The sequence below is a fragment of the Poecilia reticulata genome, unplaced genomic scaffold (assembly GCF_904066995.2).
Source record: "Poecilia reticulata unplaced genomic scaffold, P_reticulata-male-v2 Scaffold_51, whole genome shotgun sequence".
NCBI classification, from domain to species: Eukaryota; Metazoa; Chordata; class Actinopteri; order Cyprinodontiformes; family Poeciliidae; genus Poecilia; species Poecilia reticulata.
The window spans coordinates 63,099-80,003 of record NW_027675149.1 but is presented as its reverse complement, the minus strand read 5'-3'; the positions used below and the strand labels follow the sequence as shown (position 1 = coordinate 80,003).

The following is a 16,905-nucleotide window of genomic DNA, read 5'->3' as shown; positions in this document are numbered from 1 at the left end:
TGTTTTGACAGTTGCCTGAATGTCTTCCATCAGGTTTGAAGTTGACAGGAGGTGATGTTTCCTTTGATGCGCACTATGGGTCTAGCTCATCAGTCTAGTCGACTTGGCAACAGAGAGAAAGAGTCCTGGACCTGGAAACGGAATCTGTAACAGAAATCTTGCCTGTTTAAAAACAGACCTTAACCTGGGGTTCTCTATAAAAAGAAAAAAAGCTTACATCAACACATTTTCCCCCTCACTGTAGTGAAATANATTTATATTATAATGAAACTCATGTGAATACTCATACATTTCAACATAGAATGGACTGTATTCTACAATTCAAGTAGTTTCAGTTTAACTGCTTCATTGGTTGTTAGTTGATATGAGATGATGTTTCCTTTGATGCGCTGTATGGGTCCAGCTCATCAGTCTGGTCCACTTTGCAGCAGAGAGAGAGAGTCCTGGACCTAGAAACAGAATCTGGAACTGAACTCCGAAGAGAAATCTGACCTGTTTAAAAAAAACAGACCTTATCAACACAGGGTTATAAAAATAAATAAATCTTAAATTTAAACATTTTTCCCCCTCACTTTAGTGAAATGCCTTTATATTATAATTAAACTGTTTTGAATACTCGTACATTTCAACATAGAATGGACTGTGTACTAACCATGTCCATTAAGACATTTTAGTACAGTTGGTCAGATGAAACTCAACCCACATTAAAACAAAAACAATGATTATTTTTTTCGTTTATTTTTTTTGCTAAAGAAATTACAGAAAAGAAGATTCTATTCTCAAGTAAATCTTTAAATAAAATTAAATTAACGTTAATCTAACAAAAATGAAATACTGTGTCCTGGTTACACTTTCTTAATGCAAAAAATATATATTTATTAAGAGGTTTCAAATTTCATGCTTGTTTTCAATGTGTTCCATGGTTGTACAATAAAATTCACATCATACAAACTATTTTTTTAAAATGATAAACTCTTTACCTGTCAATTATTTGAGCAATAGTAGGTTAAACATAACAGGAGAAAGCTAGAATTGGATCACCAATTTGTGGAATTGTACATTTCAACTCTTTTCCTGTGTATGATTTTATATTACAATCTTGCTAAAATGCTCCTTCAAATTTGTTTTTGCTTTGTAATGAATGTAGCCATAAATTATGATTTCAAAACAAATAGTACAATGCTAAAATGTTTGTTAAAAAGCTCTAGTTACACCTGGATTTCATTTTTGTACATTTAAATATGAGGCATTTTAAACATGATAATTTGCAAAATTATCTGGACTCATTGCATAAAGCAAATGCAGATATTTTTCTATTTAACTCCCAATTTTAGATTAAGGAAAAAATGTTAAACTGTTCATTTATATATATATATTTTAAATATTTAAAGCTATGAGGTTTCATACTTTAATTTTTTTTTTTTACCTTCAATCGTCAGCACAAATGTAGTCGGGCAGTCCTGGGAATTGAACCCAGTTCCACAAATGGAAGTACCAATAAACTGCCTTTGCTTTTTTTGTGCTATGTGACAAGGTAAAGCAAACCCTGCATTAAGAACAGCTTCAAAGATTTAACACATGTACATATTAATCATTATTCAAATTCAAAAATCCTTTATTGATCCCAAAGGGACATTAAATATCAATAATATGCCAATTGTTAAAATGTTGCTTTTTCATTATTCCTTTTAGGTCTGTATCCAATTGTTCATCTGTCAAAGCTTAATAAATGGCAACTTAATGCAGGAAACGAAACCTTTTTCTAAGGAGAGGTTTTAAATTCCAATTTTATGTAGGAACTGTCCTCCTCTGATCAGTGAACACAATCAAATCTGATTTGATTGTGTGGTGTAGATATGAAAGTGTTGTGAGTGCAAGCGGGGCTCAAAGACCCCTTGGTTTGGTTTATCTTTCCCCATTTCCTTTTGTATGTCAGGTGTGTGTAAGTGGGATGTGGGCATCCCTTGTTTTTGCTCCCTGTCTTTCCCTCTTATTAATGTGCTTAACCAAATTTAATTGAGGAGGCAGTAGTTCGGAGACAGCTGCAGTCGTCTTGGAGTGGGTATCTTCTAATTATTCCCTGACTATCCATGTGAAAACAGCATCCCACTGCCCGTTTATGTGCGGCATATGGAACAACTGCTTCACTTTTCAAGCCTAAGGATACCTATTTGGCCACCCATGTGAAAACAGCAGCCCACTGCCCGTTTATGTGCGGCATATGGAACAACTGCTTCACAGACTAACCATCAAAATGTTTTGAGCAACAGAAGTAAAGATGTAGTTAGTGGCTTTGCTTAGTGTTTAAAGTGCCCAATTTTTGTAAGTGCCACTCTTTCAAATGTAGCTCAATGTCTTGCAGTCTTAAACTTTTTTGAAATTCATTTTCATCAAGAAAAACCAAATATTTCAAAACATCACATGATTACAACCGCTCAAAAACACACATTACTCCCTCGTGATCACTAAAATATGTAGGCACAACTACGGCTTCAACTTTATGCTTCTCTGATTTAACATAAACGTGATCTATTAATGTACCTTTTTCAGTGGTTGGTTCATCAACCATTTGTAGGTATCCTTTATCAGACATAAATTTTGAGATAGTTGATGACTTCAAAATATCATCATTAAAATCTCCAATCAGTGCTATTGTGTCGCTTTGTTTTTCAAGCCAATCAAACAAAATTTGTAAATTTATTTTAAATAGTGACAGAGGATATAATGGTGGGCGATAAATTACCCCAAGGACCATTTTTAAATGACTAAACCGGTACACCAAACACTCCAAATTCAGCTCTGGCTGCTGCAGAACTTCAAATTCAATGTCATTTGCACAATAAATGCCAACACCACCATGTTGTTGGTCTTGCAACACACTCAATTGTGGATGCCTGTTAGAATAAGATAAATGTCGTGGACGGTTGGAGAAACTGTAACCATCAATTTTTACTGTATCCGTTTGAGTTGAAGTCAACCATGTTTCTGTAACAGCAACACATTTAGGTTTCCATTTCTCTGTAAAACAAGCCAAATCTTTTACATGCCGAGATAAACTTTGCACGTTCATCAAGAATACAGTAAAAGGAGATTTGTTAAATCGGTCCAACTGAAAAAATCCACTCAAAAGGGGTCTCATACCCTCAAGAGCAACAGCAATGTCATCCTTACAATATATCCTCTTTTCATCAAAATCTTGAATCGTCAATCCTGAAAGACTTTTAACACGACTCACGGCCACATAAGCTTGTCCCGGGGCAAAGATTTTACTAAAAGAAACAACAGCTTCCTCAACAGTCATTCCTTGAACTTTGTGTACAGTGCATGCCCATGCTAACTTGAGTGGAAATTGCCGCCGCAAGCCACCTTTAACAGTGGCTCTGTCCTCCTCAGGTTCAATAGGTGTTGATCCTGCTAAATCTGATGATGCATAGTGGCAGCTCTTCCTCTTCTTCATGCCTACTCGATCATCATCAAATTTAACATAGACAACTTTAGGAAACTTTTCCTTTTCAGGTATTAATATTTCTGTCACAGTACCAACAACACCATTAGCTAAACCATCATTAACATCCACATTTTTACACAACATAACACGTGCTCCTTTGCCCAATAACAACACTTCTGATAAGCAGGTATTTGAAGCTTTTACATGACTCCCTTCTAGCAACCTCAGTTTTCCGTTTTTTTTATCATTTACATAATCCTGTGCCCCAATTCTAACAAATTCAGGACAAGTCTGATATAATTGATGAATATTGTGCTCGCTCACTTGTTTATTAGTCGCAAATATGTGCAAGGCTGAGCTAACCTCACCCGTTTCACAATGTTTTAAAATGTTTATATCATCAGGCAGCATTGGTGTACTTTTGGAACGAGTTCTCATCCTGTTAAGCAGTTGAGAAAATACAGCATCTTTTTGCCTCACAATTTCAGTTAATTCTACAATTTGAAATAACTCTGACCATATTTTTGTGGCAACACCCTCAGCGTATATCGGCTTACCTCGAACAGGGGGGAGCTGATAGACATCGCCGACAGTAATTATACTGATACCCCCATATACTTTCGTGGTTTGTTTAATCTGACGCAATCGGCCGTTAACATATGATAAGAGATTGTGATCGACCATTGATATTTCATCTATAATAAGAAGTTGAAGATCACTATATTTGACACGCAAGGAATTTAGTTTATCTTCGCCCAAAGGAGTGTACGGTAGGCGTACATCCTTTCCAATAGAAAAAGTGGTGTGGATTGTTGTCGCTTCTAAATTATACGCTGCAATGCCAGTGGGAGCTGTCAGTAATACGCATGTATTATCAGGAAACCTACACACAGTGGACAATAACCGTTTTGATTCATATTCAATTGCCTTAATTAAATGACTTTTTCCTGTACCGGCTCCCCCTGTAATAAATATGTGCAGTGGTTCTGGATTTTTTCCATTAACTTTGTCTAAACACCACTGCCGAATTTGATAAAAAACATAAAACTGTTTTTCATTCAAAGATCTAATCAATGCAAGGCCTTCAGATCTACTCATTTGTTTTTTCTCAAATACTGAAATGTCTTTAGGGTTAGAACTTAAATCAGGAATATGTTCCTGAGCATCATTTTCTATTGGTTTCTCTTTTCGTAATTCAACACACTCCAAGCGTTCCAATTCAACCTCAGGACACAACTCGGCCCATGTATCCTCCAGCATTACATCACCAGTAACATTGTCCACGGCCTCAAAATGATCAGATTCCACCTCAAATTCACTCCTATTTAAATCTACAACAGACTTTACAGAATGTTTTGTTCCATCAACAAATCCAATAACACCAGTCCTGTAAAAGTCACCATAGGTTTCACAATGTGCAGGTTTAAGTTCACTATCAGAGCGGTAAGGCAGAAATAACTGCATTATACTTTGATAAAACTTTTCTGGTTGTTTTGTTTCAGAGAAACGTGCATATCGAACAACTGCTGGTTTTGTCCGAGTTCTTTTTACAACAATCCCAAAGCCATTGTTCAACTTTACTGAATTTCTACATTTCTCATTTTTTGACAAAACACGATACTCTGAAGCAAACGTAGCCAGGCACATATCAGAAAACACATCTTCATTCGGCCTATTCTTATAGCGGTCAACTATACCGGTCATAAACATGTCTTCTGGGGTAAGATCCTGAGAAGAAGCTTTTTCTCTCAAAACAGAGATGGGTAAACTCATTTTCACAATATTATCACCTGTTGGAATAAAAACAACTTTCCGAGAGCACTCCTTTAAATGCATGTTGGTCAGTCGGTACACGGCTTCTTGAGCACAAACATCCCGATTATGTAAATAGACACTACCGAGTGTCTTTAAAGCCTCTTTAGCACTAACATTACCATCTTTAGCTGCTTCTCTCTGCGCATTTCCCAACAGAAGGCCAATTTCACGCTCACTTTTGGACATGTAAGATACTATATAAACACAGCATGCATATGCATCAACACAGTACTGGATATCAATATTTGCATTCCAAGCTTTTAACAGCGGCTTGCTATATTGATTAATCCAGATTTCATTAATTTGTCTTTTCAACACTACATGAGTATTCCTACTGGATCGCTTATATGCAGTTTCAAATAAACCTTGACTTATCCCCAAAGCTTGAAACATTTCTTCCACAGTACTATATGTACAGTTCTCATCCGAGATGGCATTCTTTACACTAGTTAAAATATCAGTTGCTCTATCTCTCTCAATTTGTTCCCAACTTTTCTTGTCCTTGCTAAGACATTCACAATGTGCCTCATCAGTTTTATCCAAATTGCATTTGCAAGTCTTCACTGGATCTTGATATTTTTCACCACGACAAATAAAGGTTCGGCAAGATGCAGGCCGTGGGAAATTAAAACGACAAACGGTTTTTTTCTTTTTACAAGATTTTGAATGTCGTTTTGAATGCTGCTGTACAGATGTAACAACTTCAAACAATGGATCTTCTTCAGTTGGAATTTCACATGTTACATACTTATCAATAAATGCAGTAACCTCTTCATCCGTGTTCTTGTCGAGAATTGGAGCACCCGAAATCCAAAAAAGGCAATGACAATGGGGAGAACCACGCTGCTGGAATTCTACACGATAATAGTAGTCTTCAATTTTTCCAATTGGATTTGAAGGAGACATTAAAACTTCTTTAACAAAAACATGCCATCTAAAATCAAACATTCTGGCAGCAGTAACAGGATTTTGACGCAGCAATTCACACTTATCTGCCCACTGCAACTGTTCCAAAGTCTGCGTTCGCCCTTCCTGCTTCAAAATGCTGTAAAGTAAATTTTTCCATCTCATATCAGCAGAAGAAAACGAGGCAAACCATGTGGGTTTTCCCAACATTCTAACACAAGCTAGCAAGTCGCGTTGAGCCGACTGCCAGAAGGCAGGTGTGCCTCGAATGGGTTTCAAGAAGCGATACCCATCATCAAACTGTAACAACTTATTTAAAGAGTCCTCATTTTTTAATACCTCAGTCATATTTTGAAATGTAGGACTTGTGCCTTTACGCAATGCTATAGACACTTTAGAGACAACTTGCTCCAGTTCTGACATGTATTGAGCAAAGAAGATGTATTCTACATTACGTGCAAATCTACCATCAGCATGAAGAAGTCTGTTATTAAAGTAGCGGCTTAAAGTCAAACGATATTGTCGCTTTTCATGGTATGTATTATACCCCAAAGGAAACAAAACAGGGAAACATTTTGCTTCATTTGTACAATCAGAAAGCAATTTTACCGGATTATTATTTTCACTTGGTGCAATATTCAACACATTATCAACATATTGATCCAAAGCTTCTTGTCCTATATCTACTGGCATAAGACAAGTGTCCTGGAACATGCAGTGTTGCTGTCTGTCATGTAAAAGGTCATCATCATTTTCATCTATGGACATGTCCTCATCTTCTTTAACACTTTCATTCTTTATTAAAACTGAACTATTTTCTTCTGGAGAAAACTCATTGATCCAAGATTCATTGAACTCTACATCTTTATAATGAGAATTACAATGTTTCAAGTACCGAAGAGCTTCCTGGACATGCATTGAATCGACATACTGATAATCATAATGACCTTTGTATGTCAATTTACGCTTCAACTTCACAGGTAACAAAGAGCCTTCCATATTACTTCTTGGCAACAGGCTGCAAGTTTCAACTATATTTGTAGGGACACATGTAACAGGTCCATGCACTCCATTTTGTCCACCTTTGGGCAAAGCCAGCATTTTCATAAATGGTATATGTAAAGCAATTAAGTGTTGCTCCAAAGTATTCAAACATGCCAATTGAGGTGGGATGGGATCAACAGATAAATTATTACATGAACTTTCTGGGGGTATTTGACCTTTGCTCATTTTATAATGGCAAGAATAACAGATATACAGCCTATTTCGACAGGTATTAAGAGTGCATGGAGATGCACACACATCATCACACCTATGCACATAATCGTCACTTATACATTTATCTGCAATTAAAGACATTTCTTTAGTTTTTCTGTACTGGTCTTTGTGACAATTCAATATCTGATGCTTGAACAACAGACGAAAGCAAACGCAACAAACAAAATTTGGCCCCTCTTTTACCTTCTCCAAAAATTGTGCAACAACAAAATCAAACTCCTTTGACTTTTCTTTAATCTCCCGTCTTTTTAGCTTTACATCTGATATTATGTGCAACTTATGTCCTGGATAAAGGTATTGCTTTTTACTTGATTCTTTTACTTTTTGTCTATGAGATTCATTTTCATTATACTTTTTAATGCTCATTTGCTTCAGTTTGTCTCGATAAGATTCGTCTTTCTTATATTTCGCAATGCCAATTTGCTTCAGTTTGTCTCTATAAGATTCGTCTTTCTTATATTTCGCAATGCCAATTTGCTTCAGTTTTTCTCGATAAGATTCGTCTTTCTTATATTTCACAATGCCAAGTTGCTTCAGTTTTTCTCGATAAGATTCGTCTTTCTTGTATTTCGCAATGCCAATTTGCTTCAGTTTTTCTCGATAAGATTCGTCTTTCTTATATTTCGCAATGCCAATTTGCTTCAGTTTTTCTCGATAAGATTCGTCTTTCTTATATTTCGCAATGCCAATTTGCTTCAGTTTCTCTCGATGAGATTCGTCTTTAGTATATTTATTAATAGTCCTCAGCTGAACCTTTTTTTGATAAATCTCATCATCATGATATTTTGTTCTACTCGAGTTTTTCTTCTTTTCCTTGTATAAAAAATTTGTCTTGTATTTGTTATTCTGCTTAAATTTTACTTTTTGCATATATGTCATTTGAGTTTTGTATTTGATCATTTCCTTCCCATTCCTTTTTTGTCTTAAATACATAGAAAAACTGTAGTTTCTTTTATTGCTCGTTACAGTTTGTTTTGTATCTTTCTGTACTTGGGAAGATCTTGTTTGAATGGATTTTGTCTGTAATGAACCATTTGGATTACAAAGTTCAAAGCAACAGTCTTTATTAGCCTGCTTTACACACATAACAGCATCAAAATGATTATTACAGTTCTGAAGATACAGAGCTTCATGAGTAAAATTACTGTTTTTTGAACTGTATTTGCTCCACTGTGTGCCATTAAATACATAAATGTCCAATCCCAACATGATTGCAGCAGATTTAAACTCAATTTCAGTAGCATAGTGACCCAAGTACTTCATCTGTGACTGGTTAACATATTCTGACACAGAAGCATAATCTCTTCCCAGAAACTCTTCACATTCTTCTATATTCTTGGTTATATATGAAACTACAGCAAGTCTAATTTTACGGTGATTATTCTGTGAACCACTGAGTACATGAGATATAGCTCTGAAAAAACTGTTGGCATCATTTACAATATTTTTAGTTTTACACACACTTCCTAAAGGCCCTCCCAATTTTACTGGTTGGAAATTGTGTTCTTCAAAGTCTATTTTTAGTTTGTTGCACAGAGTTTTAGCAGTAACTTCAGACAGGGGAGTAAATAGCAAAGTCTCTTGATCATCTTGCAAAATACCCACACACTCCTCTTGCACAAAACTCTCAGTTTTGACCATCTCTACAAGAGCGATCTTTTGTTTTGCAATAGCTTTCCGAGTTTTACATTTCCCAGAAACATCTTGATTTGTGCAATAACCATAACATATTTGTGACTTGGGCTGCTTTACACAAAGAACATTCTCATAATGATTACCATTAATATTTTGCAAATAGAGACCATGATTGCACAAACTGTTTGTAGATGTATATTTAAGCCATTTATCACTACAATAAGTAAAGATATTTATGTCAAAAAAGTCAGCTGCTGCTTGAATCTCTACTTCAGTTGCCCAACTGCCAACATATTGCATCCTTGAAGTCCTAATATATTCTGACATGGAACAATACTCATTTCTGAGAATACTTGTATACATTTGGAAATTCTTTTTTAACTGGTTTGTGACAGCAAGCCGAATTTTGCGATGAGATTTCTGATTGCCACTGACAGCTTGACTAAGTGCTCTAAAAAAGCAGTTTCCATCACCTACTATTTTTTCTGTCATACATGGCACACCCAGTTCACCAACCACGGAAGATACAGAATGTGCCCGTTCAAACTCTACATTCAACTTGCCACACAATGACCGTGCAATGTCTTCAGAGATGGGGTTAAAATACAATTCCTTATTTTGGACATCAGTAACAACCACATCATCATCACCATCATCCCTGTTTGATGTTTGCAGTTGTAATGAATGTCCTCCATAAGAATCCTCCTGTATATCACCATTGCTCCCTTCAAACAGACTAGTGCTACTTGGAACAGCAACTGAATGTTCAGATACACTTTTACTTGAGTCCATCTGAACAATATCAACTCCACTGATCTCAAAAAACCTCCGAGTGACATTCAGTTCAGCAGAAAGCCTTGTAAAATATGCAAAGACATCATCTATACAGTTAAAGTAAAGAACAACGCTCTTACCATGTGCATCTACCATGCCCTCATTGTTACGTGCATGGGAGTCTACAATAGCATAACGCCCACTATTACTGATGAGAGCGCAAGTACTGCCACATACTGTCATAAAGCAAGTTTCATACTTTCCACACATCTTACTCAATCCATCCCAGAGAGTAGTAAGCACACCCTCCTCTATTAACTGTCCTCCCAGTATATCCACATCTCCAGAAGCATAATCTGCATGATAAAAACATTCAAAATGCTGTCCATCAACATGAATATTTTTAGGCAAGTCTGGAATAGCAAGAAGCTCATGTCCACCACTGATTAAATGGCTGTCATGCAAAGCTGTGTACAGCTTATCACCTACAGTCAGTACATCGTCCAATATCTCAATATTCCACGAAAAAACGCTTGTCAGTGTGTGCTTTGTTAAAGCAACAAGACTAATGGCTGCACACTGAAGTCCACCATATGTAAAGCGATCATCACCCTGATGAAATGACCCACTGAATGATGCAACATGGCTACTGGAAGCATGGCATGCATCTGTAGAATGTGTGTCTTCAGTCAGTGCTGTGCATGTTTCCATATTATTGCACATCTCTTTTACAGAAATGGCATAGATTGCATATTCGGTTGCATATAAGGATTCCCCAAGTTTGTTCAAATGAACCATTAAATCAAGTAAGCTTGTGTTAAACACCACTACAGGCGTACCAGATTCTGATGCTAAGCCCTCCGAATTCCGTGTTCCAAAGTCTACAACAGCAAAGTACTCTCCATGCTGGATTACCAAGGTAGTTGCATCATGAAGACAAAAGATACACATTCCATTTCTCATCAAATACATTTGTAATAGTTCAAAGAGTTCCCCCTCCTGGTCAAAATCACATGTCACCATGTCACAAATTCCTACATTCCACTTTCCACCGAAAATAGTCTGATCTTGAACCAACTTGGACAACTCTGGCTTTGAGCCTATGCTGGGTCTTTCTCGAGCAATATATTCCGCCAACTTGCGACCTTGCACAGAGACTTCATCTACATCTGACGTCTTCCAGGTACAAATGGGAGAAATGTGATGTTTTATTGCGGCTACAATACTGCATGACATGAGGGTCCCAGATGTAGACCGATTACTACCAAAAAATGTCCCTGGGACAAGAGCCGACTGCAACCCCTCCGAACACCTACATAAAAGATCAGTCTTACCTTTGGATGACATCGGCGTGCACTGGCAATCATTCCTCTCAAGCGTCTAGAATGGAAATTTTAAAAACGTTAAGACTTCTATATTTTCACTTTATTAAGTCTTTTTCCTTAAATGAAAAATGCTTAGCGGAACTGCACAAAACAATTACTTAAGTTATTCAATAATCTCAAATAATTGTAAAATATATGCACATAATTTGAATGTTTCATTTTAGCATTTCTTACAACATAAATAACTAACATGTACAAGCAATTAAAGATTATTGTAGAGAGGTTCCAGCTAAAATGTGTATTACAGTGGTCCTGCAATCAGTGTTTTTCTTTGCATTCTGTTAATTGGTTATAAATGTCAGAGGACACTAGACATTCCCTACAGTCTAACTCTCATCTAAAATATGTTAGAAAGCAAGCTTGCATTACTTTTTTCTCCAAAAGACAAATCAGATAACATTAAACATGATACCCATCTATATTTCATTTTGTACATAGTATACCACATGTACCATTACTTTTTATATAAATATTTGTGCCAACACAGCAGTCACCATTAAGCTCCAAACAAATGATGCATTTGCAGTAAACTATAACATCATTTAGCATATTACCTTCAAAAGTATTTAAGAAAGTAGACATGCACAACTGCTACATCCAAAAAAATAAAAATGTACAAACACTTCCAACACAATTGAAAACCTCACCCTTTTCTGCTGCATTTATGTTCAAATCAAAATAAGCATGATCTCTTGAGCATTTTTGGTCTAAAATATATACTAAGATTTCCTCTTTATTTTAGAAATTCTACATCTACTCAAGCTAATACTACATCTGAAACATTGTTACAATCCAAAGCAATAACTTTTGCATTATCTTAAATAGTTAATTGATATTTCAGTAATTCATTGAGGGGATTCTGATTAATTGCTTACACTTTGTTACTTTTTGTACAGATAATCTGTCCCTGCAAAATATTTACATGTAACGTTTCAATCTTATGGAATGAAACATATCCAACATTATGCATAACACATTAAACAAATAAGTTATACTGTATTATTCCAAATAAATTAGATTTTATGACAATTAGAAAATATTTTTCTTATTACACAGAACGATAAACATCACAATACATACCAACTGGCTGGGAGGACTCGCCGACAGACCAAGACAGTTCAACATCTCTTGAGATTCACAAGGCAGCACATTGCAGACAGACATCTTGGCTGCTTTAGCTTTAGCCTCAACCTAAAACAAAATGAGACCAAAGCAAAATATTAAACTTGCTTTGCAAAAAGTCAACAAAGATTCAATATAACGTGTTTTCAGTTAAAACACAACTCAATATTTGTTATACATTAAACCTTCATTTGCAAAATACTTTTATTCTACAATAACAAATTATTAACTTATGCTTTCACAAACCTGCTGTCTCCCAGCTGACTTCTTTTGATGTTCCACAGACTTTGTCTGTAAAAAACATTTCAGGTTTGGATTCTTTATAAAAGAAAATACTAAGATGGTAAATGGTACTTCCAGTCTTCTGCAAATTACCTCATTGCCTGTGTGAACATCTGAAAGGTCTGATGGAGAGACCGTTTCCATGGCAACCAAGATATCAGGTGAAAAACGGGAAGGATTCAACAGAACGGAACACTTTCTTAACGATACTGGAGTCCCATCAATCTGCAAAATAAAAATTTTAATTAAGATACCAGTAACATTTACAATTAGATCTTATAAATCGCTACAAGCCTCAAATACCTTGTGATGAACCACCCTTGTCTTCAGTGAATCAGAAGATTCCAATTCCCCTGAGTGGTTCCTCTGTAATGATAGAGCACATATGAGTTGTTTAAGATATTTAACAGTTAAAGAAACATCTTTCTTCTACTGCAAGGAAACTGCAAATATATTGATACCTTTCTGCCAGATCTCACAAGAGTCCACTCTGAAGATGGCAAAGATGGGACTCTTCTTTCCTCCCCTTTCACGACAATGCGAGGAACAAATCTTGGCTTGTAACCAGTAACTGCCTGACTCTGTACCGGTGGCTTTGGAGTTGACATTTCGAGATATCGATAAGCAAACATCCACATGAGTTTCTGGAGAATGGGCATGCCGTGGTCATCGCTGAGGTGGATCTGCACACATTACAATGAGAGATAAAATTAACATTCCATAGAAATGCACAATTTTACCTTCCTATTTTGAAAATGACTATGTACTCACGCCATCAGGGCTCCACAGATTGAGACGCTTCAGAGGAAAATAGTCAGCTACAGAAAAATAGGGGATACCTGAAAAGACCAGGATAAAAAAAAAATAAAAAATCATACATTCCGTTCATCAAACACAACATACAAAGACCTATAATACATTTTACCAAAGAGAAACGTATTAAATACCTACCAAGCTTTGCTGCCCTGCGATGAAATTCTTGCTGAAACAAATTTTGCTTCTCTAGGGATTCAGTCAAGCGCAGGGGGAAGCCAGTACAAAAAACCTAAGAAAAACAACCCATTTAGACATTTATGCTTATATCACCGTTTCTCAATTCCACACCTCAGTGACCATTGCTCTGCATTTTACATATGTCTAGCAAAAGGGAAATACCTAAAACATGCTAGACAGTGGTCTCTGCAAAACTAAAATTAATGAACACTGCTTTACATTCATGCTGAAAACACAGTACATACCTTAGGCCAACGATACAAGACGGTCAAAAGGTACTTTTCAAATTCCTCTCCCGCTTCCTCTGGATTAAGGGATGCAGTAAGATTATTTGAAGGAGCCGTTACACAGACAGCATCAGGCTGACGGGGAACAACAGCGTGGTAGGCCTCAATGCGCAAGTCAGCTGCAGACGCACCAGGAGTGCACATCACTCCAAAATCAATGCACCCATCCGAAATCTTAACAATCCCATCAGCAAACGATCGCAGATGAGACGCGCCAATCAGCAGCACAAACTTTAAAACAGAGAAAAACATAGAAAGATGAGAAATATGTAAACATTCCATTTGAAATGAATTCTAATTACATTTACTTTTCCATCAGAGCGCTCCTCCGGAATTACAAGCTTGTGACAATGATTGGTAAATGAACTGGAGGGCCAGTCTTTAACTCGATGTCGCCAGCCGGTTCCACTCCCTATTGAAGAACAAGCAAAAATAGAAATAAGTATTTTAAAACAAGTTAAATAGGTACTCTGAATATTTCATATGATACAAATACATCACATTTAAAAAATGTAATTAAAATAAACACCAACGTGAAACAAAATCACTGGAAGTCACTGGGATTCCTACTCGGACTCGAGCTGTTTCCATTCGTCGGAGAGCAGCCAGAGATCTTCGATAAGATTTTCCTCTAGGCATCTGCATTTAAACATTAAAGGATTCAGTGGCATACAGATTTATAGATGATTACAGCAATATAATTGAAAAATTTATTAAAAACAAAAAATATTAATCACTCCACAAATTTAAAGATTTTTGCCATTGCTTTTATAAAAAATAAAATGTATTTTTTTTAAATCATAGCTTTCATAATTTACATTATGTAAAAATGACAATCACTAAAAGAAATCCAGCAGTAGAAAATGTACCAACTAAAATAGTTAATTCTAAAAAGCAAACAAAAAAGCAACCTCAAAACGCAGCTTTCACAGCTTAAAACCCCTAATTTTCCTTAAAAATGAATTAAATCCAAAAAATACCCATCAAGTCTCAAATTTGAATCAGGATACTACCATATTTCTCATGAATATCATGTATTATACTAATTAAAAATATCGACTACAGATACACAACCTGAATGAACCAAAATGCAGATGGTAATCAGTAACTGGTTTTTTTCAGTTAAAAACGGAGCATAATGGATCATAGCTATGTGCTTAAGCCCTAAATGGGTCAGTGTAGTTAAATTATAGTTAAGTAAGGGTGTCAATTTAACATATGATCCATAATGTTTTGGCAAAAATGACTTGATATAATATTGGGGATTTACCCAGCATTAAATGAATTATAAATAACCATTTGGTGTTACAAACTTCATCTTATACAATAAGACTAATGAACATTTTCAAAGGCCTGAATGCCAACAATTATACATCCCAACTTGGATGATCCCAGAATGCTAATGTTATTAGCAAGCATTTTTTTAAACTGCATAAATCCTCTTCCTGAGCAACATCTGAATTCTCCGCCTGGTAAATAACACTTGTCTGCAACCCAGTAATATGGAAGTCTACGGTAGCTCTGAAGAAACTTTTCTTCCATTTAATCCACTCGAACCCTAAGCAAAAGGATAAAGATTTACTGTACTCTGGAATCCAACACTACAAAAAGGTGCTTGGTGTACAATATTCTGAATTAACTTCTATATTATAGTAGAAATAGATACAACTACACTGGACACCAACTACATCCAAGTAGCTAGCCGCTACAAGCCGACTCCATCCAAGTAGCTAACGGCTACGAGCCAACTACATCCAAGTAGCTAGCCGCTACAAGCCAACTCCATCCAAGTAACTAGCAGCTACTAGCGGCTACGAGCCGACTACATCCAAGTAGCTAGCCGCTACAAGCCAACTCCATCCAAGTAACTAGCGGCTACAAGCCGAAAACATGCAAGTAGCTAACCGCTACAAGCCGAAAACATCCAAGTAGCTAGCCGCTACAAGCCAACTCCATCCAAGTAACTAGCGGCTACAAGCCGAAAACATCCAAGTAGCTAGCCGCTACAAGCCAACTCCATCCAAGTAACTAGCGGCTACTAGCGGCTACAAGCCGACTACATCAAAGTAGCTAGCCGCTACAAGCCGACTCCATCGAAGTAACTAGCGGCTACGAGCCGACTACATTCAAGTAGCTAGCCGCCACCAGCCTTTAAGTTAATGCAAATGAATAAAGCTCTACACTTATTTTCAAACGCAACAAACGTCAGTCATAACATCTTTAACAAACACATGCAAGGACTTACCTCGACGAAAATATCCTCGAAGAATTGATGAACCAACAAAATATGCTTAAAAGCTATTCAGTAAAGTTCCGTCTGGTGTTTGAAAAGTTTGCTAACTCGAAGCTCACACGAAGCTAACTCAGAGCGTGTCTGTACAAGACTGACTCATTTCTCAAGGAAGACCGTAAAAATGGCCACTCAACCGATTGTTTAAAAAAAAACAACCAATGACATAACAGCATAACTCTACTTCAACCAATAGAGCAAACTGTGCATGACGTCACCGGACTATACACGTTCCTCATTCGCTGCAAACCATATTTGAAGGCAACAGCATAGCAACGGCTATGGTAAGCAGTTTTATCATACATTCAGTTTCATGTGTAACATTCTAGGTATCTTACAAAGCATTTTCACTTTAAAAAGCAACATTTTGACTATCTAGAATGAACATTTACGATATATGCGTTGACTAGTAAGACTAAGAATTCAATATCTCTTAAATTCCTTGTGAGCCCCTCCCTAATGCCATGAAGCAATCTATAAAGTTACCTGAAAAATTTTAGGTTCTCTGGAAAGCTGTTGTAACATACATTCCATTTCATATGACTATCATTAAAAACATTCAATTGCCTGAAGAATTACAGATTACATGCACAAAATTGTTAGTAACTTTAAAAGACTAAAAAGACCTTTGAAATATGCCATATATTGTAAAGAAATACGTTTGTGCTTTGGAATACTACTTCAGAAATC

General features: G+C 36.4%; 1 protein-coding gene across 4 annotated transcripts; it reads right to left on the bottom strand.

The window, feature by feature from the left end:
- Positions 1 to 260: 260 nt before the first annotated feature.
- Positions 261 to 16,346, bottom strand: LOC145550456 (uncharacterized). 4 transcript variants are annotated; one of them, XM_081604388.1, is made up of 8 exons: positions 13,417 to 13,605; positions 13,107 to 13,328; positions 12,949 to 13,011; positions 12,739 to 12,870; positions 12,610 to 12,654; positions 12,322 to 12,432; positions 11,191 to 11,236; positions 261 to 492 (listed from the first exon to the last, which is right to left on the bottom strand). In XM_081604388.1, the coding sequence occupies exons 1-8, from the start codon at positions 13,519 to 13,521 to the stop codon at positions 356 to 358; spliced, it is 861 nt and encodes a 286-aa protein (XP_081460514.1). In that variant the 5' UTR covers positions 13,522 to 13,605; the 3' UTR covers positions 261 to 355. The 4 variants fall into 4 exon arrangements, with proteins under 4 accessions (XP_081460514.1, XP_081460513.1, XP_081460516.1 ...); XM_081604387.1 differs by lacking the exon at positions 261 to 492 and having other exon boundaries at positions 2,417 to 11,236; XM_081604390.1 differs by lacking the exons at positions 261 to 492; positions 11,191 to 11,236; positions 12,322 to 12,432; ... (1 more) ...; positions 12,739 to 12,870; positions 12,949 to 13,011 and adding exons at positions 13,884 to 14,156; positions 14,234 to 14,337; positions 14,459 to 14,564; positions 16,171 to 16,346 and having other exon boundaries at positions 13,212 to 13,328; positions 13,417 to 13,690.
- Positions 16,347 to 16,905: the final 559 nt, after the last annotated feature.

Excerpts from the sequence above, each read along its gene's own strand:
- LOC145550456 (XM_081604387.1), bottom strand. The coding sequence starts at position 13,521 with ATGATTTTTTATTTTTTTTTTATCCTGGTCTTTTCAGGTATCCCCTAT. Across the intron at positions 13,329-13,416 it reads ATCTGTGGAGCCCTGATGGC|ATCCACCTCAGCGATGACCA; the intron begins GTGAGTACATAG and ends TAATGTGTGCAG. Across the intron at positions 12,655-12,738 it reads ATGTTCACACAGGCAATGAG|ACAAAGTCTGTGGAACATCA; the intron begins GTAATTTGCAGA and ends TGTTTTTTACAG.